Source organism: Callorhinus ursinus, unplaced genomic scaffold, assembly GCF_003265705.2.
Source record: "Callorhinus ursinus isolate GAN/ISIS: 27379988/994484 unplaced genomic scaffold, GSC_fseal_2.0 scaffold29, whole genome shotgun sequence".
NCBI classification, from domain to species: domain Eukaryota; kingdom Metazoa; phylum Chordata; class Mammalia; order Carnivora; family Otariidae; genus Callorhinus; species Callorhinus ursinus.
In genome coordinates, this window is record NW_027397091.1 from 706,406 (window position 1) to 731,383 (window position 24,978).

At 54.2% G+C, this 24,978-nt stretch overlaps 1 protein-coding gene across 2 annotated transcripts in view; it reads left to right on the forward strand.

Annotated features, from left to right (window-relative positions):
* The first annotated feature begins 4,156 nt into the window (after positions 1-4,156).
* EBF4 (EBF family member 4) overlaps positions 4,157-24,978 on the forward strand; it is a 57,778-nt gene continuing 36,956 nt past the window's right edge. The window contains exons 1-7 of one of the 2 annotated variants that reach the window (XM_025876608.2): positions 4,157-4,465; positions 4,959-5,080; positions 15,364-15,520; positions 15,740-15,803; positions 15,989-16,044; positions 17,617-17,690; positions 18,715-18,783. In XM_025876608.2, coding sequence (XP_025732393.2) covers positions 4,157-4,465; positions 4,959-5,080; positions 15,364-15,520; positions 15,740-15,803; positions 15,989-16,044; positions 17,617-17,690; positions 18,715-18,783 — 851 coding nt within the window. Of the gene's footprint in view, positions 4,466-4,943; positions 5,081-15,363; positions 15,521-15,739; positions 15,804-15,988; positions 16,045-17,616; positions 17,691-18,714; positions 18,784-24,978 lie in introns of those variants that run through there. The other variant, XM_073878474.1, reaches the window with a different exon arrangement.

Consider the following 24,978-nt stretch of genomic DNA (forward strand, 5'->3'; position numbering starts at 1 on the left):
GGGAAGTCAACAGGGAGGAAGGCTGAGAGCTGGGGCATACCCACCCAGAAACCTTCTGAGATGGCCCCGGGCATTTTTGTTTTCTTCATAGAACATGTGAACAACCGTATTTAGTGAATGCTTTAATATTTTTATTCTGTCTATATGGTAACATCTATCAAGAGAACTTGACCTTGAAGTGGATCCAAGTAACTGATACTCTGGGACCTCCAGGGGGCGCTATGGCCCAACACACAGCCTGGCCAGGAGCCTTCTGCCTAATGCACCACCTTAGATCTGTTTTCTGCGGTGTTGCATCCCCTTTTGGAGAGAGAGAGAGAGAGAAAGAGAGAGAGTTCTGCTGGTTTTAAAAATATTGTTTGGGGGCGCCTGGGTGGCTCAGTCGGTTAAGCATCTGCCTTCGGCTCAGGTCATGATCTCAGGGTCCTGGGATGGAGCCCCACATCGAGCCCCTCATCCGGCTCCTTGCTTGGTGAGGAGCCTGTTTCTCCCTCTCCTTCTGCTGTTCCCCCTGCTTGTGCGCTCTCTCTTGCTCACTCTCTCTCTCTCTCTCAAATAAATAAATAATCTTTAAAATTCTGTTTTAAGGCCCAGGCCTCCAGGAAAGATGCCATGCTCCTCCGCATCACCTACGATGCTCCAGGTGCTAAAGGCTTCCACCCTGAAGCAAGTACAGCAAACCCACTCATTGAGCTCCACTGGCCTTTCCATATGCTGTCTTGGTCTCAGGCTCAGGCCCTTCTTCCGTGCTGGCCCCAGTACTTGCCCCTGCATCTCTAACAGCCCAGGCCACTCACTCTGGATGACACGGAGTGTTCACAAGTCTCTCACTGCCACACAAAACATAAAAACACACCCGGAGTTCCAAGAAACAGATTTGCTGGATCTAAAGCAGAGATACTTAGCTCCAACCACAAGGATTGACTCAGAAGTTGCTCCCTGGCCTTCTACCTGCTGGCCCAATTGATGCCCTCATCACCCAGAGGGCTTGCCCCCTCCTGGTTCAGTGGCTCTAACCCAGAAAGCCTTTCTCTGGGGCTGCAGGCCCTAGGAAGCCACAAACACCATCCTGGTTGGTTTCTTTCTAGTTCATGTGGTTAATATAGAATAGAAACCCAGACAAGTCAGGAGCCCCTCCAAACTGGCCTTATTAGCTCAGTGCCACTAAGTCCCCTTTCTGCCCCAGGTTAACCCCGAGCAACTAGACCCCAAGTCTACTTGGGGAAGAGTCTTCTAGAACCACGAAGATCTGCAACGGCGAAGCCCTTCCACCATCATGAAAAGGAATGTGGTCCCTGCAGCCTCCCGGAGAAGAAAGGTGGGGCGGTAGTGAGGGCACTGCCCCTGGAGGGACGAGCCAGATGAAAGGCCCGGTGGTGGCAGGGGCAACCTGTGTTTGGGAAAGAGTAAGATCTTCGGCGTCGGGCAAGGGACTCACACAGAAAGAGAATGGAGGGAAGACTGGCAAGAGACATGGGGATCAGGCATCAAAGGGCTTAGACCGTCCCTAAACTGAGTCCCTAGATGTCTACTTGAGGAGCCACTAGAGACATTTGGAAGTTTCTAAGCAAGTGACAGCAGGAGGATGGAGGGTGATTGGGGCGGGCAGCTGGGGACAGGGAGATAGTATCGGAGATGAACTCCTGGCCCCAAGCCTGATGGGCATCAGGAGAAGGTGCCATGGACAGACAAGGGGGGGGGGGCGGGCAGGAGGAAGAGCTAGTTTGCAGAGACCAGGCAGCCTCATTCCTGGCCCGGGGACAGGGACCCTCCATGCAGGCAGGGGCTCCCCTCGTCCCCGAGAGTCGAGGCCAGCTCTGTGCTCACCAGCGGATGTCCGGGACCGGCAGAAGCAAGATGGAGGCCCACACTAGGAGATCGTGCCCCTGGGACAGCCTCTGAGGCCGTGGACGAGCATGAGCTCTCTGAGCGGAGAAGGGAGACGAAAGCAAGGCCCAGCAGCCTGGGGCACTCACAGGGACAAGAGAGGCAGAGAGCTCTAGTCCTCAGGATGGCTCTCCCTGGGGTGTGTGTGTGGGAGGAGGAGGGTTTGGAGAGCCCAGGGCTGCAGGGAGTCAGAGGGCCTGAGGCCTGAGCGCAGGGCACACAGTGGCAGAGAGCTGGAAGGGAGCCAGACCACTAGGGCTTCGAGAGCGGCTTGCCGGGGGCTGGCGAGGCATCCTTGGTGGAGTGCCCCTGGAGACTCTCAGGAACAGGAGGGGCACATGTTGGAGGAGGAGGCAGGGACAAGGGAAGGGTTCTTCTAAGAATGGGGAGGTCTGCGCCAAAGAAAGGAGGACCAAGATGCGAACAGAGCAGATGGGGCAACATCAGGAGGGGCAGAAGATGGGACTTAGTCAAGAAATCCCTGAGTCCACATGTTTATTGGGGGTGCACCGAGAGAACAGAATGGGCGATGAGACTGAGAATGGATGGAAACCACGAACGGCTGAGAGAGACAGTGGGATCTTGCTGCCATTCCCCGGACCCTCTCCATTAAGAGGTACGCTGTTTGCTGGAAATTTCGAGAGCCAGAGGTAGGTTTGAAGGTTGTAGAGTGGGGTGAAGCAAGTATGGAATGCTTGGCTGGGGGGGTTCTCTAAAGCAACGTTTCTCCAATGTAATGTGTACCTGGGATCTTGTTAAAAGGTAGGTTCTAATCCAGCAGGCCTGGGCAGAGCCTAAGAAGCTGCATTTCTAACAAGCTCCCACATTCTGGGAGCAGTGTTGCTGCTGCTGGTCAGGGACCACAGGGGGAGGAGCAAGGATTTAGAGTCAGATGAGGAGATGGAGAAAGAGACTGGCAGAAGAATTCACCTTAACGAGAGACCTACCTTTGATAATCTCACCTGGGGCAAAAGCTGACACTTGGAGAAGTCTGGGTGGGAGCCACAGGCCCTGCACTGCAGGTGATGGGAAGGGGGACATGGAGAAGGAGGGGTGGCAAAGAGGGAAGAAGTCAAGAGAGAAGGCAGGGGAGCCTCTGAGGTGATAGGAAGCCCAGCGGTGCCCCTGGGACCCCTCATCTAGGTCAACGTGGGGTGGACCACCAACTGCACACTTGGAGGTCCCCCAACAGAGGCTGGGAGTCGGCTGGGGCAGGAAAGGAGTATTCCATGGGTATCTGAGAGTGCAAGAAGCAGGCAGGGCAGGCCACCCCCGTGCTGTTCTGCAGGAAGGTACTGGACTCGTTCTGGGCTTGTTCAAAGCTTGGCCAGGACACATCAAGCCAGACGGTGAGGTCAGGGGTAGAAATGGCTCTGCCCCTAGGGACAAGGGTGAGATGATTTCTGTGCCAGAAACTAAAAAAAAAAAAAAAAAAGGAATGAAATCTGCAAATGAAGGTGCTGGGGAGAAAGAGGAGGTGCTTTGGGCTCCGAGTCCTACCACTTGAGCCCTAAGTGTCCAACTCGCAATCAGAAATCAAGAGGTTTCGGAAAGGCGCCGTCTGGAAACGAAAATGCCTTAGGTTTAGGCAACGCAGGGAAGGGGCCGAGGGATGGGGTGTGCAGGGACGCCGCTCAGCTGTCTGGGGCCCAGTCTAAGAGAGAGAGGGAGCTTCGAGTCCTAGGCTGAGGTTAAACCGAGGTCAGGTTCACCAGGGGAAATGCAAGCAGGACCGCAGGGGCGAGCAAAGAACCTCAAGAGTAAAAGCTTGGAGGCGTCAAAATGAGCAGCAAGCGCAGGAACAGGGTGTCCGCGTGGGCAGTACGGCGGGTACTTGGAGAGGGGGGTGAGGCCAGAAGCCCAAGCTCCGTCCCGCGGCGACCCGGAGGCGGCGGAGGTTTCTGAGCGCGGCGTGGCGCGCTTCCCCGGCTTTGGCGCGGTTCCCTCGCCGCGCAGCCCCCTGCCCGGGCCTCCCAGGGCCCGCGGGTCCCTCCTGTTCCTCCCCGCGGCCTCCGCCAGGCCGCAGCCCCCAGCCCCGGCGACCGACTCGCCAGGATCCGCCCCGCCGCGGCGGCCCGGGCCCAGCCGCTCCTCCCCCGATGATGTCACGTCCCCGGCCGCCCCTCGGCCGGCCGCGCCGCCCCGCCCCCGCCTCCCCTGGCCCCCAGTCCCCTGGGCCCGCCCGCTCCCGCCATCCCTCCTCCCGCCCGCGCTCCCTCCCTTCGACTCCCGCTCCCCCGGGAGCGGCGGCGGCGGCGGCGGCGGCGGGATGGCCCGGGCCCGCGGCCAGGCCCCGGGGAGCGGCGGCCGGCGGCGGCCGCGGCGGGGCGGCGCGGGAACCGGGCCCCGGGGGGAGTCGGCCGGGTTGCTGCTGCTGCTGCTCCAGGTGCTGCCGCCCGGGGCTGCGGCAGGGCCGGGGCGGCGGGGCACGCGGGGCTCTGGCGGCGGCGGCGTCTGCTGGCCCGGCGCTGCCCCTGCCTTTCCCCGGGACGCGCGGCTGCTGCTGCTCCTGCCGCCGCTGCCGCCGCCGCCGCCGCCGCCGCCGAGCTCCGCGCCCGCAGCCTCCGCCTCCCGGATGGTAATCAGCGCCCCGCGCCGGCGCCGCGGGCGGGCGGGAGGTGGGGGGGGGCGAGGGGGAAAGGGCGGGCAGCCCCGCGCCCCCGCCTCGCCGGAGGCAGCTCCCGGGGCGCTCGGGCCGCCCCCCCTCCGACGACCGCGGCCCTGGGCAGCCGCCAGAGCGCGCCTCTGGGGCGCCTCCGCGCCGACCGGGTGCCGGCTCCGCTCCCGCGCTCCCCGCCGGCGCTCAGGCCGCGGGGGAATCCCTCCATCTCCCCGCCCCGCGCCCCGGGAGGGGAGGGGACAGCGCCGGCGCTCGCAGACCCGCTTTCTCCGAGGGAGCGCCCGAGAGGCGAGCGCGCACTGAGACGCGGGGACCCGGCGCTGCGCTGCGCTCCTGGAGGCGCCCGCTGCCGTCGGGTCTGACTGAGCCCAGGCGCCCGCAGCCTCGGCGGGACCGCATTCCCGGCGGCGGGGGCGCCTACCGACCGCGCGCCCTTATGTTCCCCGCGCAGGACTCTCTGCCCCGCGGCGGGCTGAACCTGAAGGAGGAGCCGCTGCTGCCCGCGGGCTTGGGCTCGGTGCGCTCCTGGATGCAGGGCGCGGGCATCCTGGACGCCAGCACCGCGGCGCAGAGGTAAGCGCTCGGACGCGACCCGGAGCGCTCGGGTTGGACGGCTCCGCGCCGCCTTCGCTCAGCCTGCCGAGCTGCTGGGGCGAGGGGTGGGGGGAAGCCCTAACTCTGGACGGTCCCGGCAGGCTCTCCCGCCCACCCTTGCCCCGAGCGCCTCTGCTTCCTCCTGAGGCTATGGGGCGGGCCGGGGCGGGGCTTCTGCCACCTCTGCCGCGGTCCCAGCTCTGATTTCTGATTTCCGACTGTCGCTCGGGGGGCCGGCGGTCCAGGGCTCTAGAGTAGAAAGTATCCCCGCTGTCCACAGTCCCTGAGCCGTGACCCACAGCCACCGGCCGTCAAGTAACAGACAACCCCTCCTTCGTGGGCAGTCCCAGAGCCTCTCCTTGTCCAATTCCGAGGCTGTCTGCCAGGAAAGGCACAAAACCCAGCCCCCTTTCTGCTTTCCCACGCCCCTCGGAGTTGAAGGAGGGGTGCGTGTGGAGCCAGAGAAGAGGCTGGGGGCTGAAGAGTGGGGAACAGGCGAGCTGGACAGTCGCCTTGGCTGGAACGATTGGGGGCTGGGGCTGGGCGCTCAGGCCCCGCCTCTCCTCAGAGTGGTTTCCTGGCGGGCCCTGGGGGAGGCAGAAGGGTCCCTGGGAACCCAGCATCTATGCCGACGCCTTTGCAGGAGTCTGGGCACGGGGCCTGGGTAGGGAATGGACTCCTGGGTTTGGAGAGGAAGTTTAAAGGGTTTGTTGACCTGCCCCCACAACACCTGACCACGGACTTTTTATGCCCCTACTTGTGAGTGGTGCGGTGGGAGGGGGCGTGTTGAGAAGGGGGGGTGTTAGATATCCTACTCGAGTTCTCAGTGGTTAGGACTAAGGAGGTGCTGCCTCTGCAGACCCTTGGGGCACGTGGGAGCTGGGCTGCCGCAAGGTCTCAGCAGGTGCTCGACCGGCAGCCTGAAGGGATGCTGTAGGAGAGTTGCCAAGGCCCACGAGGCCTGGCACACCGGCCCAACATTCCTATCCCTGGGCCTGTTCCGCTGACACCGCTCATAGTCCAAGCCCAGCCTCGCCCTTTAACAGACCCACACCTTGTTTCCTGTGGAACCAAACCTGTGTTTCTGCACTCCTGTCCTTTGCTGACTGTTGGCAGGGAGTGCTGGGGGGCTCTCCCTGGAGCTCATCTCTTCAAGAGAAGAGCGTCTTGCCATGCATTAATTTACATAGTTTTACTCATGATATAACTATATTCCAGAAAAATTGGTAAGTAGAAAACAAAATTCCACCTTTCTGATACAACTACCGTCAACATTTTAGAGTATTTCCTTCCCATCTTTTTGCACATTCACATGCTTTTTTCCTGGGCTGTGCATACAATTCTGTATCCTGCCGGGTTCTCTGTTGGTTCTGTTTTTTTATTTAATTTGAGACGATCTGTTCCTTAACGGGGGCTCCATCTTTTTCTCCACCACCAGCTGTGGTGAGAGCTCCTCGTAAGAGTGGGTGAAGAGTGCCAGGGGAGCCCCTGGGGCTTAGGGTTCTTATTTCTCTCTGACCGGACCCTCTGTCCCTGTGTCAAGCCAGCAGGTTTAATGAGGGGGAAGCAGATGCGAAGGAGGTGGTGCTCTTGTAGCCTCTGTGGGTGCAGAAGTGTGGGGATGGGGCCCTTTCCCGGAGGATCTGACCAACAGCAGTGTTGTCTGCACGTGAGGGGGGCGGTTCTTGAGTGGCACTGAGGTGTCCCATCTGAGTCCTGGGGACCACATCGCTGGGACTCAGAGGCTTCCCCAGTTGGAAGAGGGACATTTTTTTTTCAGGACTGGGCTCCATATTTGCAAGTCCAGAGACTTCTGTGCCTCAGGACACAGATTGGGAGCACAACCCCGCCCCATTTGGTTGACTCTGGACCACCTCCTTCCATGGGAGAGCAGGCTAATCCTTTCTCCTCATTCTTCCCAAAGTGGCCCATCATCTCTTCTATTTGTGTCTTGATCCCCAGTCAGTCGGTTAGTCAGTCCTCGGCTCAGGTCTTTCCATCCTGAAACACCAGCAACAAACCTTCCTTTCCCCATCCCCTACCTCCCTCTTCAACCTCTGCCTGCTTTCTCTCCCTCTTACCTCTGGGAAACTTGCCCAGGAGCATTCTTCCCCAAGCCTGCTTGGGATCTGACAGTTGTCTTTGATGCCTTGCCCCAAAGCCCCCTGACTGTCAAGGCTCCTAGATGTTTCTTCATGTCCGAGGTCACCTTTTAACAATAGCTCACCCTTGCCCTCCACCTCTTTCCTCCCTGGCTTGAAGGTTAACCTGCCCCCGTTTACCACCGCAGCCCCCTATCCCACTGCCCCAGCCCCAGTCTCTCACCTCTCCCCTGAAACCATCTGCCATCCCCGGGGTGGGGGGGGGGGGCCAGAGCAATATTTCCAAAGAACTCTTCTCTGATCATGTCCTTCTCCGATTAAAAACTTCAGTCACCCCCACTTCCTCCCAGGTATTCAGCCCTCAGGGCTCCCCACCATCTAACCCCAAACTCCCTTCCAGCTTCCAGCCCTTGGCATGATACTTGGCATCCAACGGTGCCTCTTGAAACAGTTCCCCTGGCCCCAGCGCCCACATACCCACTGAATAAAGTCTTCCAGTCTCGGGGACCCACTGCACCCCAGCACTTTCTCTATGTGCGCCCTCCCACCGGACCTCAGGAACAGTTCTCAGTGCTGCCTAAGGATGCGGGCCACAGGCCAGAGTCAGCGGTGCCCCACCAGCCCGTGCCTTCCTTTAGGGCAAGGATGGTGGCTTACTGTCCTTGTGTCCACAGCACCAGGACAGGCTGGAGCAGTCAGCAGGGGGGCAACGAGTATCTGCTGAAGGAAACAGGGGTGCATGTTAGAAAGTTCCCAGATCCCTTTCTGTTGGGCTCCCCTCCCCATGTTGGTGGTCTCCAGCATCTACCTGACTCCAGAAACCAGATACTGGGCTGCTGCCGCTTCCCAGCTTTATGCCGCCAAGTCTTACAGAAGGTGGAGATGGAGGAGAAGGCCCAGAACCTGCCAAGATCAGTGAGGGAGGCTCTGCCAACAGGAAGGAAAGTTCTGAGCAAAAGAAGGGTAGGGAAAGAGAGGGGTTCCATGCCCTTGCCCTGGAGGCAAGAGGGGAGGGCAGGGGAGGGAAGTCTGGCAGGATCTTCCCAGTGGGGAGCTCTGCACAAGGACCCCTAGCCAGTGCTGCCACTTCATCTCCGAGTTGCAGACGCCAGCCCCAGCCCGTGTTCCCCAGACTGCCCTGCAGACTGCGTCCTCCTGCTGGGGTGCTCAGCCCAGAAGCCGCTCTCCTCTCCTGGTGGGATTCCCAGCCCAGGGAGACCCCTGCAGGACCCAAGCCCACCCTCCCCCTCGAGCGGGTCCCAGCACACAAGCAGGCCCTGAGAAAGCCAGCTGGACTGCCTTTCCTGTAAGCAGCTGCACGCTAGCCTCCCTGCTAGGAAATGCTTTTGTTTGCTTTAATAATTAATAGCCGCTCCTCAGCCTGGGACCTGGCAGGCAGGCCTGTGGGTGGGTGGCGACGGGGTGGGCAGAGAGAAGCAGGGTGGGCAGCCTTTAGGTGGAATGGAGGGCAAGATGAAGGGTGGAAGCCCTGGCTAGTGAGATCCCCCCCATTGGGGGACCTCGGTGGCTGAGACAACTTCCTGTGGCAGGTGAGCCCACCCACCGCCACCGCCGCTGCTGGGCAACAGGAGTAGGGGGTATAAAGCAGCCCCAAAGCCTTCCCTCCCACAGGCCCCTCTGGACGCAGCTTCAGAGCCTCCAGGTCCTCCCTCTGTCCACATTGTCAAGGTGGGTGTGCCCCAGTGGGCTGCTACTTTTATCTTCCCGGTCTGTGGCACAGCTAGGCTCTGGGCCTGTTGGGCTGCGCAGGGCTAGGCCAACAGATCTTGGCTGGGGCCAGGAATGCCAGGCCCAATTTGATGGGCCAATCAGCAGTCCCAGGGGCCCAGGGGAGGCGTGCAGGGAGCAGGACCAGTGGGACGCTTGGAGGAAGAGAAGACACAGAGAAAAGGGAGACCTATGTAGTGGGCCAGGATGGGGGAAAGAAGGGCTGCAATTCGCAGAGATTTTAGGGAAAGCTGAGACAAGGGATGAGACTCAGGAGACATATGCTTTTTGTTCCTTCTACCTCCTGGGGGAGCCTCCCCCCATTGCGGACGACCTTAGGGCTTGTCCCCATTTCCCCAGCACCCCAGATTCCAAGGTGCATCAGGCCCAAGGCCAAGGCACTGCTCAGAACCTTGGGCTATCAAGGCGGGCAAGAGTTAGGATTCGGTGGGGAGCAGGGGGATGCAGAAGGTCCAAAGATGCCCCTGGGGGGCGGCCAAACTCCAGCCTGGGCCACCTGTCCTCTGAGGGGTTTGGGATGCTCGTTTTAAATTGCTCTTATTTATCATGAGCGTGTAGTCAGGGATGTAAGGAGCCCCAACTGACCTCCTGAGGACAGAGCTGAGATGGTGCGGTGCTCTCTGTGCTAGAAAGCCGTGGCAGGGGCCAGCAGCTGCCTCGAGAAGGGCCCTGGTGGATCCTGCCCTGCCCTGGGAAGGAGCATCTCCAGGGACCGCTGTGGCCTCTGCAATAGCAGCCAGACAACTCTGCAGCCCCCAGCATGTCCCCACACGCGTCCCCCAAGCACAGGCCACCTGAATGGCCCCAGCCGGGAAGGTCAGGTTGTCCTTGGTGTCAACTTCAACCTGGATTCCCAGCACAGTACTCAGGAAGCCCATGCACATCCATGCTTGCGACAAAGCAGGTGTCCTCAGACCACAAAGTAGATGCGCACACCAAAGCCCTTCTGCCACCGTCGCCTTTAACTTAGGGGCTATTCCAGGACCGAAGATGGGAATGGGGGTGAGCAGGCCATGGTAGAAATAAGAAAACGAGCGCTTTCTCCTCCCATGTCTGGGTTCTTTAGTACAAGAGCAAATGCCCCACCACCTCAGCACACTCCAGAGTTGATAGGAAACTGTTCTGAACATTTTGTTGAAAACAAGCTTTTTAAGAAAGCCAAGAGATGTGTAATTCTTTCTGGAGTCTCACAAAAGTGATTAATGTGGCTGTTCTAGTCGTTTGGCTGCATTTTTCTGAAAAAGGCGCCTGTGTGGCATGCTTCGTGCACTAATGAGGCTCAGGGAATGAGATGTCTCTGAATTATAGGCTCCAGCACCACATGTACCAGGTGAGGCCATTCTTATTCCTATCTGCCAAGTTGCAGTCAGTCCCTTAGGCTGTAATTTTACTGGCTTCTAACACACTGCAGACCTCTGGATGGCCGGTGGTTGGTACCCCGCTCCTCTCCCCTCAGGACCCTTGGTAAGGGGTCTGCTTCCCCTGCTAGCATCTGCCGGAGCCTGCTCTGCCCACCTGCATCCGGGGCCAGAAGTTCCTGAGCAATGGCGGCCCAGGAGCCCTCCACCAACGACTAACTGAAATTGGCGGATAACTACCCCAGCTCCCTCCTCCGAAGCGCCTGTTCTAGACTGTTTGCAGAGCTCCCAGCTGGACTGAGGAGCTGCAGTGGCCCCCAGCCGTAACTTGTGGATAGAGCACCCTTTTACCGAGTGCCTTGACTTCTCTTTCTCATTCTCCAGCCCGCCCAAGTGTTTGCGGGGATCATCTCCCACATTAACTGTTTGCATTTGAATCCTTGCCTCTCCAGGCTTCAGGGACCCAACTCCTGCTTCCCCTTTTTTCTTTTCGATAAGGGATTCATATCAGTGGACATGCTTGCAATTTCTCCCCACACCCCAGTGGGAGACCGCAGAATCGGAGATACTGGCCTTCATCCACATCTCTCTGTCTCTAAGCTAGTATGAGAGCCCGCAGGGGCCCCACCCCCCACCCCACCCCACATCTGCACCCAGCAGGGGCTCTCCGACCTCTCTGCATCCCCTGTGTCCATTTTCTGAGCTGTTTGAGTGAATCTCTTTTTCTTTCTTTCTATTCTTTAATCTTGGTTTGTTTTCTCATTACAAGAGCATCCAGCTCTTCCCAGGGAGGGAAGAGCTAAAGTCTGTCCGCTCCCCAACCCTCTCCCTTTGAGGCTCGCACTTCCATTTAGGCATGTGGATTGGTCACCTGCTGCACATTGGGGGTAGAGGTACACGGGGGAACTAGGAGAAGGAAGGGATAGTCCAGAGCTACCCCACATTCTTGCTGATGGATTGATCCTTCTGTCATTGTCTGTCTCTTGGTCATAGGAAATACGAGAATGACTTTCTAAAGCAAAAGTTTTTCTGTTTCACCTTGAGCCTCTCACATGTCCAGCAGGGGTATGAACAGGGTAAACTGGAGACATTCCCAGACCAGGAGCAGCCCTGGGTATGCCCAACAGCGGTCTTGCCCACTCTGGAGTCCTCTCCTGATCTGCGGCGGTCGGGGGGGCAGGGGTTGGAGCTATAATACTCCTATTGTTCTGTCCTTGATTTTGATAGTAATCCTGTCTAGGAGCTGTAAACTAGCCACCTGTCCCATTGTTTTGCCTGGATGCGTGTGAGCCCAGGAGGAGGAGGGTGCCTCAGACCCACTCAGCAAGGTGGGGAAGGGAGGATGATGCTGCGCTGCCTCAGGAGAAGTAGACCTGAGCCTTACCCCACTTTGGGGTTGGGCATAAGCATGTGAGGCAGTGAGGCTCCCACCCAACCCCCAGCTGGCGGCACTGGATACCGGTCCATAGGCCCCAGGCTGTGGGGGCGGGGGGGGGGGGAGCAGGGATACCTGCCATCTTTCCTCTCCCTAGGTTTCCTGACCTCTCTCCCCAGGAATCCCCTCTTGTATGGAGGGCAGCCCTGTGAAGGGGGTTTGGCTTGGGACTTGGGCCAGACTTCCCAGGTCTGGTCCTTAGAAGCCCGGCAGGAGCTGACACGCAGCCAGGACCCAGGACTGACTGATATTTGCCAAGAGGGATGGACGAGAGAGAGAACTCATGCCAGCATCACTGATTTACTCTTGGCCTGGAAGTGGAGGGGTGTCTGTGAAGAAAGGGCGTATTGAGCGGTGTAGGGGATTAGGTTATTGCTCAGCATCCACCCCTCCTCTGTGAAGGCCCCTTTTTCCGTACCCTCCAGCCCTGCTGTGTGAGAGCCTTCCAGGCACCTCTCCTGGCCTAGCTGACAGAATAAAGGGCATAGTGATCTGGGAGGGCTCCACAAGCCCACCCCCTTCCGCCTTTTCTCTCCTCAGGTGGTCCTGGAACCTGACCCAGGGAGCTCCTCTTCCCCCTAAACTGGTCCTGGGGCCAGAAGGAGGAGTCAGGGTTGCTGCCTCATTAGCATATTCATCAGCAGTAATCAGGGACCTGCTGTGATCAAAGCTCTTTGGGCTTCCCTGCCACTTGGCAAATGGGAAGCTGGAGGGTCAAGGCCAGGACTTGAAAGGACTTTGTCGCCTGAGGGGGAGGGGAGGAGAGGGCAGAGGAGGTGGGAAGCTCGAGGGAGGAGGACGTCCCTGGAGGAAGGGACACGTGTAGAAAGGACCTTTGGTGGGGAAGAGAAGGTGTCGGTGGTCCCCTCCAGCTCCTCTTGATCAGAAACCAGCAAGACCCATCACTTCTGCCCCTGAAATCAACATTTCACAAGGACCGGTGAGGCTCCCAAGCAGGCTTAAGGAGATGGGACAATTGTCCTTTTAAAGTTTAGGTATTCACTGTAACATGTACGAGTAAAAACACAAGCCCCTCAAGCCAGAATATCCCAGATATTATGGTTTTGTGTGAAGCAGAGTAAGAGTAAGTTGATTTAAAATTATATGAACAACATTAAGGAGTGATGAATATGGCAGATGTTTCCGCAGTGGCAGTGACGTGTCCATGATGGGACTCTGGTCTGAATGGTTCAAGGCAGTACTACCATCCACATCCTCTCTGCTTCCCTGCGGCCGCTTCTCGCTTTCCCACCCCCACTGCGCCCTCCCCACGGGCAGCATCTTCTAAGCTCTGCCTGGCTTCAGAACCTTCTGGTGGCCTTTCATTGTATTTCTCAAGCCATAGCCCTCAGCAGAATTGGTGCATAAAAAAATTAGCTCAAAACTCAGCAGTGTCAAGCAACAAACACCCATTACCTCACACAGTTTCTCGAGAGTCAGGAGTGAGGGAGCAGCTCGGGCTTCTCCTGAGGCTGCAGTCATCTGAAGGCTTCGCTGGAGCTGGTGGGTCTTCTTCCAAGGTGGTTCATTCACACAGCTGACAAGCTAAGTGCTGGCTGTGGGCAGGAGACCTTGGTTCTTCTCCATGTAGACCCTCCACAGGGCTGCTCGAGTGTCCTCACAACATGGCAGCCAGCTTTGCCCTGGTTGCTGATCCAACAGAACAAGGTCTTTTATGACCTTTTATAACCTTGGAAATCATCTGCTGTCACTTGTGCCATATTCTACTGGCCACACGGACCAACCCTGATACAGTCTGGGAGGGGACTACACAACAGCATAAATACCAGGAAGTGGGGATCATGGGGCACCATCTTGGCTACCACACACGGGGAGCCAGCCTGAGCCAAGCAGAGTCTATTCCTGGAGGGTGTCCCAGGGCCCCCTACATACACTTGTGCACTCTGTGAAGCCTCATTTCCCAGCAATGGTGGCCATAGCTGCCTTTTGTAGGGGGAGGATCTGAAGCCATGAGAGACGTAAGGAGCACTCTTTTCAAGACCTTGGCCCAGAGGAGACAGTCTAAACTCGTGGCCTAGTTTTTGTGTCTCTCCAGACTTGGCACTTCTAATGCAACTTTTTCTTCTCTTCACTTAACTTTCTAAAATCTGTGGTCCAAGCGACACCAACCTTCACACCCACAGCCATTTCTTACGCTGTTTGTTCTGCCCCTTTGCCTGCTGCAACTGTTGAGCTCCTACTCATTCCTCAAGAACCAGGGGAAAAGCCACCATCTCCATGAAGGCTTCCCCTCATCTCTCACAGAAAGAATTCATTGTTTTCTTCCTTTGCTACTATGCGTTGTTTTTTGTTTTGTTTTGGGGTTTTTTTTTTTTTTTTGGTATGTAACATCTTTTGAGGGGCACCCACCACTTTGTCTTGTGTTATAGCTCTCTATATCTAGTTCTAACCTTCCAGACATTTAATTCTGGCCCCACTCAGTGCCGTGTGTCTGGGGCTTGGTACATCGCTGGGGCTGAGGAACTACTTGGTGAATCGGGCCTTTGTTTTTCTCCTCCTGCTCTTGCCAGGGCCTTGCTTCTAGGAATCATTTCTTTTCTTTTCTTTTCTTTTTTTTAAGATTTTATTTTTAAGTAATCTCTACACCCAAGGTGGGGCTCGAACCCACAACCCTGAGATCCAGATTCGCATGCTCCACCGACTGAGCCAGCGGGGCGCCCCTTCTAGGAGTCATTTCTTTTCTTCTTCTTCTTTTTGTTAAGATTTTATTTATTTACTTATTTATTTATTTATTTATTTGAGACAGAACGTGAGAGAGAGAAATCACAAAGAGGGGGGAGGGGTAGAGGGAGAAACAGATTCTCCGCTGAGCAGGGAGCCCAATGCGGGACTCTATCCCAGGACTCTGGGATCATGACCTGAAGCCGAAGGCAGACACTTAACCTACTGAGCCACCCAGGTGCCCTAGGAGTCATTTCTGATGAGCTAGGTGACCGCCCTTGGCGAGGCTAGACCAGAAGGTCCTTCTGCTCAAAGAAGCCAGTGTATATCTTTCCCACTGTGTGAAGGCCGTCCCTGTACACCCCGGGGGTGCACCCCCTGCCTTCAGCCCAGACTCCGGGCTGGGCAGACTAGTGGCCCTGAGCCAGTTTAATGTGTCTGAGAGCCTGAGGGACACCACTATCTCCCAGACGATGCCACAGGTTCACGAATGCGTGGGCTGGGGTACCCTGGGTTATTTGTTCCACAACCTCCTAGCTGCCCCCTGATGCTCTAAAGGGCAGTCACAGGAGTCTCTGGTCAGTTAGATGGGCTGTTCGTACCTTTGGTTTTAGAGATCAGCCTTTCAAAACGTGCGGCCCAGGGAAAAGCCTGGGAGGGGGCCTGGCAGGGGTGCCCCGGTCGCTGCCTGCTGTGCCCCTTGTTCCCAAGGGAGCAGGCTAGGGTGACCTTGGTCCGGGGAGCCGTGTCTGGAACCGAGATCCCTAGCAAGGGTGGAAGGGGCCCATCCCATCTGATTTCTGGCCCAGACTCTTGCAGCATCAGCACCGCGCCCTGACCAGCACCGCCCCCCCACCTGGTCGGAGGCCCAGGGGCCTTTCTCCCCGGAGAGGGAGGGCGCGTCCGGTGGTTTGCCAGCCCCTTTCCTCCTCGCAGCGGCGTGGGCCTGGCGCGCGCACATTTTGAGAAGCAGCCCCCCTCCAACCTCAGGAAATCCAACTTCTTCCACTTCGTGCTGGCCATGTATGACCGACAGGGGCAGCCCGTGGAGGTGGAGCGCACGGCCTTCATCGATTTCGTGGAAAAGGACCGAGTGAGAGGCTCGTGGGCTCACGGGACCAGAGCATGGGTGGGGGGGGAGGGGGGGCTTCAGGGAACCCCCTCCCACGGGGCGGACGGATGGACAGCCGGTGGAGGGGGGGGGAGAAGCGGGTGGGAGGTCTAGAAGGGAGGGAGGAAGGCTGGGATTAGGCAGGGAGGCTGAGGGGAGGCCGGTGGAGCCGTGGGGACACTGAGCGTCCTCCCCATGCAGGAACCTGGAGCTGAAAAGACCAACAACGGGGTCCACTACCGCCTTCGGCTGGTGTATAACAATGGTGAGTGAGGCCCGCCGCCCCTTCCCGCCAGGGCCCAGAGGAGGTCTAGGTTCCCTGCACCTTGTGTGACACATAGCGGCCCATCCCTCGGGGCTGAGGAGGGCCTGGCTCCAGGTGGGAAGGGTGCAGAGTGTGGTTCAGTCATTAGAAGCCACAGCAAGCCCTCTCCACCTCCCCACCTTTAGGACTTCGGACGGAGCAGGACCTCTATGTGCGCCTCATTGACTCCATGTCCAAGCAGGTGAGCCCGCCCAGGGGAGGCTCAGGCCCATCTTGCCCTCCTCTTGGACCCCATCTGAGTGAGCATCCTCGTGCCTGCCCCCGCCCTCCCCCCGCATCCCCACTGGTCCAGCTCCTATGGCAGGAGGATGTGTGGCCTTGCCCTCCAGTCTAGAAAAAGACAATATTTGTGCAAAGGCCCTGTCTTAGGTTGCATCCCCTAGAAGTCCAGCCTAGATGGACGTTCAGGTGCATGTGCTTTATTGGGAAGCAGGGGTGAAGCTCTCAGGAGAAGGGAAGGGAGGCAAGCGGGACAGAGAAGGCTGAGCAGGGCTCAGCAAGGATGTGGTCCCAGCGGGAGTCTAGCCTCACCCTGATCCCCAGGGAGCTCTAGAGAAGGAATGGCAACAGAGTCGTGCCCCGTTGAGGCAAGGAGGCCAGGATTCTGTACCCTGTATCAGTCAGTCGTTAGCTAGGGGCCACTCCCAAGGGGAGAGTGTAACCTTCCAGACATTTCCAAGCTAAGCAGCTCCTATCTGCTGAGAGCAATTCTCAAGAGAAAGCCCTTAGCAGCCTCCACTAACCACAGCTGGGGGATGGGTGCCCTGGTCCAGTGAAGGGGACTGGGTGGGGTCCCAGAGCTTCTACTGCAGATCCTTAGCGCCTTGCTGATCTGGAAGCTCACAGGAGGCTCAGAGGCCAGCATAAGGAGCTTGGGGAAATTGAAACCTGAGTAAATCCTGATGGATTCTGCCCAAGGCAGGGCCGCAAATCTCAGGGCTTTTCAGAGAAGTTGTGCGTGCTGGTAAGGAGCCGGGCTGAGTCACAAACGGGCTCATCAGTGGCCTGGAATGCAAGGTGGAGACGGGCTTTCCCACAGTCTTCCAGCAGCCTCCACCCAATCCCAGGGCAGGGGGAGAAATGGTTTGTTTCTAGAAAGCCTGTGGTCACCGTGGTGGGGGAAGCGGACCAGTGAGCGGCCAGTGGGACTGCGTGGGGACAAGTGTGGAAGGGATTGGAGGAGGTCCAGAGAGAGAGAGAGAGAGAGAGGGACCCCACCCATAAGGGATGGCCTGGAGGCACAGGGGATCATAAAGTGGGCAGCCAGAGCTGCAGTTTAGGAAGCTCACTCCCCGCTGCAGGGCAGAGTGGAGGCAGGGGGACTGGTGGGGAGGCTGATCCAGCAGCACAAGGAGGACACGCTGGCCTGGGATGGGGAGAGAGACTGGTGGGCAGAGCCCAGAGGGACAGTGCTTGTGAGCAGGAGGCGAGGTCCCCTAGGGGCATGGGAACAGTGGAGATAGGAGTGTGTCTACCCCACCAACAGCCTGACCTTGTGGCCTGGGGACCTCCCCGGCCCCAAACAGAGCTGGCTCTGGAAAAAGCTGCCTGTGGACAAACAGAATCTGTAGACCTACCTCATGCCGCTCTTGCGGACCGCAGCCCCCGGTGGGGGTCCTGGTTTGGGAAGACCAGGTCCCAGCTCCTGTTTTGCCTTCTTGGCGCCCCAGAGCAGGGCCCATCTCTCCCCTACACTTGGACTTGAGAGCTGCCCCCTTCCCCTTGAGCCTGTGCATTCCTCCTCTCCCCCCAGGCCATCATCTATGAGGGGCAGGACAAGAACCCCGAAATGTGCCGAGTGCTACTCACCCATGAAATCATGTGCAGGTGAGGTTTGGGACACTTGCACCTTTGCCCCTTGGTCCCCACTGGGCCCTGCCCCTGACCACTGCTGCCACCCCCCTCCTCGAAGCTCCCTGGGGAAGCCTGGTTGGGGGAGGCGGGGAGGGATTAGAGAGGCCCTTGAGCACAGTGCTGGCTGAAGACAGGGTCCTTGAGGCCCCATTAGCCTGGCCTGTTTATGTGGCTTCTCCAAGTGTTTTTGTAAGAGAGGCCTCCTGCCACCACTGGAAAGCTTAACTAATAAAGCTCAGGGGAGGCTTGCTGAGGAGTGGGGGCAGGGCTGGGCCTCCCGGATTAGCTCAGAAGCTAAAGAGAGGAAACTTTGCTGCCTCCTGGGTGAGCCTCAGGGTGCTCTCTAGGGGAGGGGGGGTGGGGCAGACTCAGTTCTTGGCTCCTGGTCCCTGTTACCCCAGAGTTCGGCTTTTCTAGGGAAGGTCTCCCCAGGAGATGCCCATCCTACAGGGTCCTGAGAAGCAGTTCCTCTTGCATGGAAAAGAGAACGCTGTTCAAAAATCGGGTCGGGACACTGGCTGCCTTTGGAAAGAGTAGTGACAAGGCAGGGTCGTGAGGAAGCTTCTGGGGCACTGATCATGTGGTCTTTCTTGGTCTGGGTGCCAGTTACACGGGGGTTCACTTTCTGATAATTCCTGAGCTGTATGCTTACAATCCGAGCTCTTTGCTGTATGAGAGAGAGAGACCCCAGAGGTGGCCTGCAGCCTGCCTTTCCTGAATCCTCCAGGAGCAGCATGCCTTTGGGACAAGGGTTTCCTGGCCCACTTTACATTCAGAACTGGGCTGTCCAGCTCCCTGCGACGGACCCTTCTTCCCCAGGCTCCTGGGAGTGAGTCCTCCCATCAGGGATTCCATACTCAGAGACAGGACACAGCATCCTCAACCGGATGAATGCGCGCGCGCGCGCACACACACGCACACACACACACACACACACACACACACACACCCCTTCTCCTTCCTTCCCTTCCTCCTTCCCTCTTTCCTCTTCCCCCAGCCGGTGCTGTGACCGGAAGAGCTGTGGCAACCGGAATGAGACGCCCTCTGACCCGGTCATTATTGACAGGTATGGGCTGGGGAGGAGGCCCTGGGAGGCCACAGCGGGCTGACCCCCCCCCCATTGGTGGCTGGAAGCAGAGAGAAACTGCCGGACACCAGGGAGCCGCCCCCCCCCTTGCCTCTGCGTGAAGCCCCTGGTGGCAGACTTCCTGGGGCTGGGCTTCCGAGTTCTGCTTCCCAGGGCAGGGCGTGGGGGCGGGGTGGGGAGGAAGTGAACCCCAGCCCAGAGAGTGGCTGGGAGGCCAGAGGGGCTGGTATGGGAAACGCAGGGAAGGAAGGCCGTGTTCTGTTCCCCGCTCCACTTCCACCTCTGCGCTGCTTGACTTGACTTCTCGGAACTTCGTTTCCTTCATTTGAAAAGTGGGGACATACTTGGCAGGTTTCAGTCGCAGGACTGTCAAGGTGATGCATGTAAAAATGCATTCTCCCGCCATGATTCTTTTAAATTATTTTATTTCTTTTTGAAGAGCAAATGCATATGTAAGGTACAAAATTCAAAAGGTACAAAAGAGTACTCCCACCCCTACTACGGCAGACTTTTGTACCGTACCTGTTTAAAAATCTGTAACAATACAACTTAGAGATCGCTCCATATTGGAACATAAACCCTGCTTTATTCTCCTTTTAATAGAGAACACATTCACAGGAGCAAAAATTCAAGTTTAGAAGAGTTTATAGCAAAAAGGCTGCCACCTCGGCAACTCACCCATCCATTGCTCTCCAGATAAGCAACCTTTGTTAGCAGTTTCTTGGGCATCTTTCTTGACATTGTCTGCCCATAGACAAGAAAATATAGATACATATTCTTTTTGTACATTTCCTTTTGTGTTTCTAAAACTGAGGGCATATGAAATGTACTTTGCAAGCACCTTTCCTTTATCCCAAGAAACGTGTATATCTGGGAGGTTGTATCAGGACACAAGAAGTCTCTTTCTTCTTTTTTGCTACAGCAAAATATTCCACGGTATGGATAAACTCTAATTTTCTTCAATAGTCTGCCATTGCTGGACATTTTGGCCGTTTTTGTTCCTTTTCGGAGATAAAATACATTGCAGTGACTTACTTTGTCCCTGTGTCACTTTGCACATAGGTGCACACATAGGAAGGTTATTATAGAAGCAGAATTGCTGGGTCAGAGGAGATGTGCGTTTATAATTTTAATAGTTATTGTCAGTTTGCCCTCTGCGGAGGTTACACCAATTGGTATTCGTACCGGCAGTTTTGAGAATGCCTGTTGCCCGCACTCTGGCCAATTAAATACGTTGTTTATTCATTCAACCAAAAAAATTTTTTTTAATATTCACTCTGTGCCAGGGTCTCTTCTATATTCTGTGGATTAAGCAGTGACCAAAACAGACAAAAGGCTTGTGTTTATGGGCTTACGATCTAGTAGGGGAGATGGACGTGAATGGAATGAATGAAACGTAGATCGTGTTAGATTGGTAACAGCTAAGGAGAAAAAGCAAGCATCAGGAAAGATCAGACGGTGTCGAGGAAGGGGGGATTGCAATTTTAGAGTGTTTAAGGAAAGCCTCCCTAAAAAGATGACCCTTGAGCCAAGACCTGAAGGAAGGAAGGGAGTGAGCCATGTTTGAACCCAGGAGAAGAATATTCTTGGCAGGAGCAGACCTGCTGTGTTTAAGGAACAGCAAGAAAGCACAGGGGACTGGAGCGAGGGGGGCCGTGGGAGGAGACGGTGTGAGGGAACCAACGATGGGGTCAGAGGAAGGCAAGACCATGCAGACAGGGCCTTGTAAATTGCATATAGACCGTTATAAGGACTTTGGCTTTTATTCTGAATGGCATGGAAGCCAGGGGCGGCAGGGAGGTGTTTGAGAAGAATGAAATGACCTGATTTATGTTTTAGCAAGATCGCTCTAGCTCGTGTGTTGCCGATGACCTGTAGGAGGCAAGGGTGGAAGCAGGGAGATGAGTTAAGAAGCCAGTACAGGGCGCCTGGGTGGCTCAGTTGGTTAAGCGACTGCCTTCGGCTCAGGTCATGATCCTGGAGTCCCGGGATCGAGTCCCGCATCGGGCTCCCTGCTCAGCAGGGAGTCTGCTTCTCCCTCTGACCCTATCCCCTCTCATGTGCTCTCTCTCTCTCAATCTCTCTCTCAAGTAAGTAAATAAAATCTTTAAAAAAAAAAAAGAAGCCAGTACAGTTATCCAGATGAGAAGAGGTGGAGGCTGTTATAGAGGGGGTGTTAGGAGGTGGTGGCAGGAAGTGGTTGGACATATTTCATGGACAGAACTAACGAAATTTGTTATGGAAGGAGAGACAAAGTGACAGAGAGTGGGGGGAGTCAAAGACATATCCCAGATGTCTAACCTGATCAACCTAGAAAGACAGAGTTCCTATTTACTGAGGAGGAAGAGATTTCAGGACAAGCAGGTTTGGGAGGAGGAAGATCAGGAGTTTGGTGTTAAGATGCTTACCAAACGTCCATGGGGGTGATGAAAAGCGACTGAAAACATGAGTACAGATCTCGAGGGAAAGGTCCATGCTGCAGATCTAAATCTGAATGAATGAAATCATCCAGGGAATGAAGGCTGGAAGAAAACAGAAGAGGTCCAAGAATTGAATCCTGGGGTGTCCAGTGTTTAGAGGCCATGGAGATGTGGAGCCAGTGAAAGAGAATGACAAGGAACAGCCAGGGAGGTAAAAGGGAAATCAGAGGATTGGGGTGTTCTAGAAGTCCAGATAAGAAACTGTTCCAAAAAGGTTGGGGTGCCTGGGTGGCTCAGTCGGTTAAGCGTCTGCCTTCGGTTCATGTCATGATCCCAGGGTCCTGGAATCAAGTCCCGCGTCGGGCTCCTTGCTCAGCGGGAAACCTGCTTCTCCCCTGCCTGCTGTTCCCCCTGCTTGTGCTTGCTCTCTCCCTCTCTATGTTAAATAAATAAATAAAATCGTAAAAAAAAAAAAACATTCCAAAAAGGAGGCAACAGTCAGCTGCCTCAAGCGGCGCTTGTGGAGATGATAAAAAGACCAAGAATTGACCCTTACGTTTAGCAATGAGGGGGACATTGGTGACCTCAGCAACAGCTATTTCAGTAGAGAGGAGGGGCAGAAGTCTGGTGGGAGAGGTGTCTGAGAACAGAAGAGAGACCGGAGGCAATGAACAGAGGAACCCTGGGAGTTTTGCTGTAAAGGGATCCGAGAAGTGAGGTGGTGGCAGCAGCACAGTGTAAGGCCCAGGGAAAAAAATACAGCTTCTTCAGACGCTGATGAGAAAACCCAGTAGGAAAGGGGGAAATGATGATGCAGGAGATAGAGGGGGAAATTGCTGGAGCCATGTCCTGTAGCCAGTGAAGGGCATGGTTTAGCTGGGAGCACAGACAGCTAGCCATGGCCAGAGCAAGGAAGTCAGAGAGCCTAGGCCCAGAAGGGGGCAAATAGGGACATACAATGTGGGAGCTCGCAGATGTCCTTTCTCGATTGCTTTGTTTTCTCTGTCAAATGGAAAGCCAGGTCAACAGTTGAACATGAGGATGGGGAAGGAGACACTAGGGCATAAAACAGGCATCCAGGAGAGTAAGTGGACCATGGAAATGTCGTGTGATTGCCAAGCAGCACTAAGGGCCTGCCTGAGGTTTGGGGTCATAAATTTAAAGTAAGAAATTTCTTCAGCCATGCTGAGCTGCAGGAGAGTGCAGGTGCAGGACAGGTGAGTGGCCACATATATGCAGAGTTAAGGGTTTGCCAGGTGAGTACAAGGAAACATGCAAAGGGTGTTTACGAAAATGGAACAAGAAATTTAAGGGCTAGGGAGAGGAATATGGGAAGGTGAAGAGAAGGCAGGATGAATGGAATGTAGGTTCTAATGGGGCCAAACAATTATTGGAGTTGAGGTACCAGAAAGGAGTTGAGCTGGAGTTTAGAAGATGATTAGACCATGGGTGGTCTGTAGGTAGGATTATTCGGGGAGATTGTATTTATCAGTAAGATGTGGCCAAGGAAAGGTAGAGACAAGGTCATTGAAGGAGAGATGCTTGAGGAATGCAGAGGAGAATGTTTTGGAAGAATTCTCTATCTATGGTGATACTGAAATCACCAAGAATTATGACAGGATCATTGTTCAAGAGTATAGATAGTGATCCTGCAGGAAAATCTTCAAGGAGTGAAGGCAAGCGATCTTGGGATTGAGAAATGATTGCAACAAGCAGTGGCCGCCATACCATTTTTTGTCTTTCTCCATCATCAAAGTGAACTGTGGTATCCTGGTGAATTTCATCTCTCTTACTCTGAGGTTGAGCACCCTTTCAGGTATCTAAACGCTCTGTATTTCCTTTTCTGGGAACTATCTCTTCATTTCCTTTGCTGCTTTTCCTATGAAGGATTGACTTTTGTTGTTGATTGGTAGGAGTATATATTAAGGAAATTAGCCCTTTGCATGAATCGCACAGATTTTTTTCTAGTTGGTTGTTATCTTGTAACTTTTCTTAGGGTGAAACTTGTCCAACCCCTCAATCTTTTAAGTACACTGGATTTTTGTCATATTTGGAAAGGTCTTTCTCACATCAAAATTATTTTTAAAAATTTCTCCTGTGGTTTCTTTTGGTCCTTTTATAGTTTCATTGTTTACATTTAAATATTTGGTCCATTTGAAAAAAAATGTAAGTTATTGTGTCTCATACCATACATACAAAAGAAAAATATAACAAAATAGAAATTAGGAAGCATAATAATTAATGTACACCTATGAACTGACCAACAAACTTAAAATTCGAATATTAAAAATATTATTGAAGCCACCTCTAAGTTCCTTCACCATCTCATCCCACTGCCTACCCCTCTCCTAAAAGTAATAAGTAAATTGAGTTGTGTGTTCACACACAACTCTCTGAAAAATAATTTACCACATACAGTAAACACTATGTCTAGTTGTGCTTGTTTTTAACTTTATAAAAAGGATATCGTGCTGTAGTAGTCTTCTAAAGTGTTCTTTTTAAATTCAGCATTATATTTCTAAGATTTTTCTATGTTGCTGTATTTATAGTTGGTCATACTTTTTTTTTTGCTATTATAAGCAAAACTGCCCTGAACATTCTTGTCTGTCTCTTTAATTTGAACAGGTGCAAGAGTGTGTTTAGGATGTAAGCCTAACACTGGAACAGCCAGGTGATAGGGTATGCACATGATTAACATTAGGAGTCAATGTCGAACCATTTTCCAAGATGGTTGGGTTGTCCTGAGCCAGGCTCCCTGCCACCTCCTCACCAACCCTTACTAATGTCGAACTTCTTAATGTTGGCCAGTTTAGTGGCCACACAGGGAATTTTGTGGGGACCTTAATTTGCATTTTCCTGATTACGAATGAAGTTGAGCGTCTTTTTATTTGTTTATTATTGTTTGCATTACTTCTCCTATTAAATATATGCTAGTCTTTTGCCCATTTTTCTTTTTGAATTGTTTGGGGTTTTTATACTGATTTAAATGGATCTTCATAAGTCCTAGATACTGATCCTTTGTCAGGAAAGTATATTTCAGGTATCACAATGTAGTTGAACTTGCCAATATTTTCCTCATGGTGTTTACTCTGTGTTTTATTTAAGAAATTTTTCCCTATGCTGATTCATAAACATATTCTTCTATATTTTCTTCTAAAGGTTTTACAGTTTTTCATTTTACATTTAGGTTTATAAACCATGTGGAACTAATTTGGGGGCATGGTATGAATTAAGGAATCAATGGAATTATTTTTACTTATGAATCACTAATTATTCTAGTATCATTTATTAAGTAGTTCATCCTTTCCATCTATGTCCTAAATTAGATTTCCTTTTATTTGTGGGTCTGGTTCTAGACTATTATGTTCCTTTGATTTATTTGATAATCCCTGTGCTAACATCACATTGTTTTAATCACTATAGCTTCATAATTATGATATTAACAAGTGTGTAGGGCAAGCCTCCTGCCCTCTCTTGTCCTTGAGAAGAGTATTGCATTTTTTGGTCTTTTGTATTTCCACATAAGTTTTAGAATCCACTTATAAAATTACATGTGCTCACACACACACACACATCTTTGAGGGCTTTGATTAATATTACAATTAACTTGTACATGAATTTGGAAGAGAATTCACATCTTTATGCTACTGAGTCTACTTACCCATGAATATGGTTTATCTCTCTATTTATGTATATTTTCCCTAATGCCTTTCAATAAAGTTTTGTAATTTTCTCAATAAAGGCCACACACACT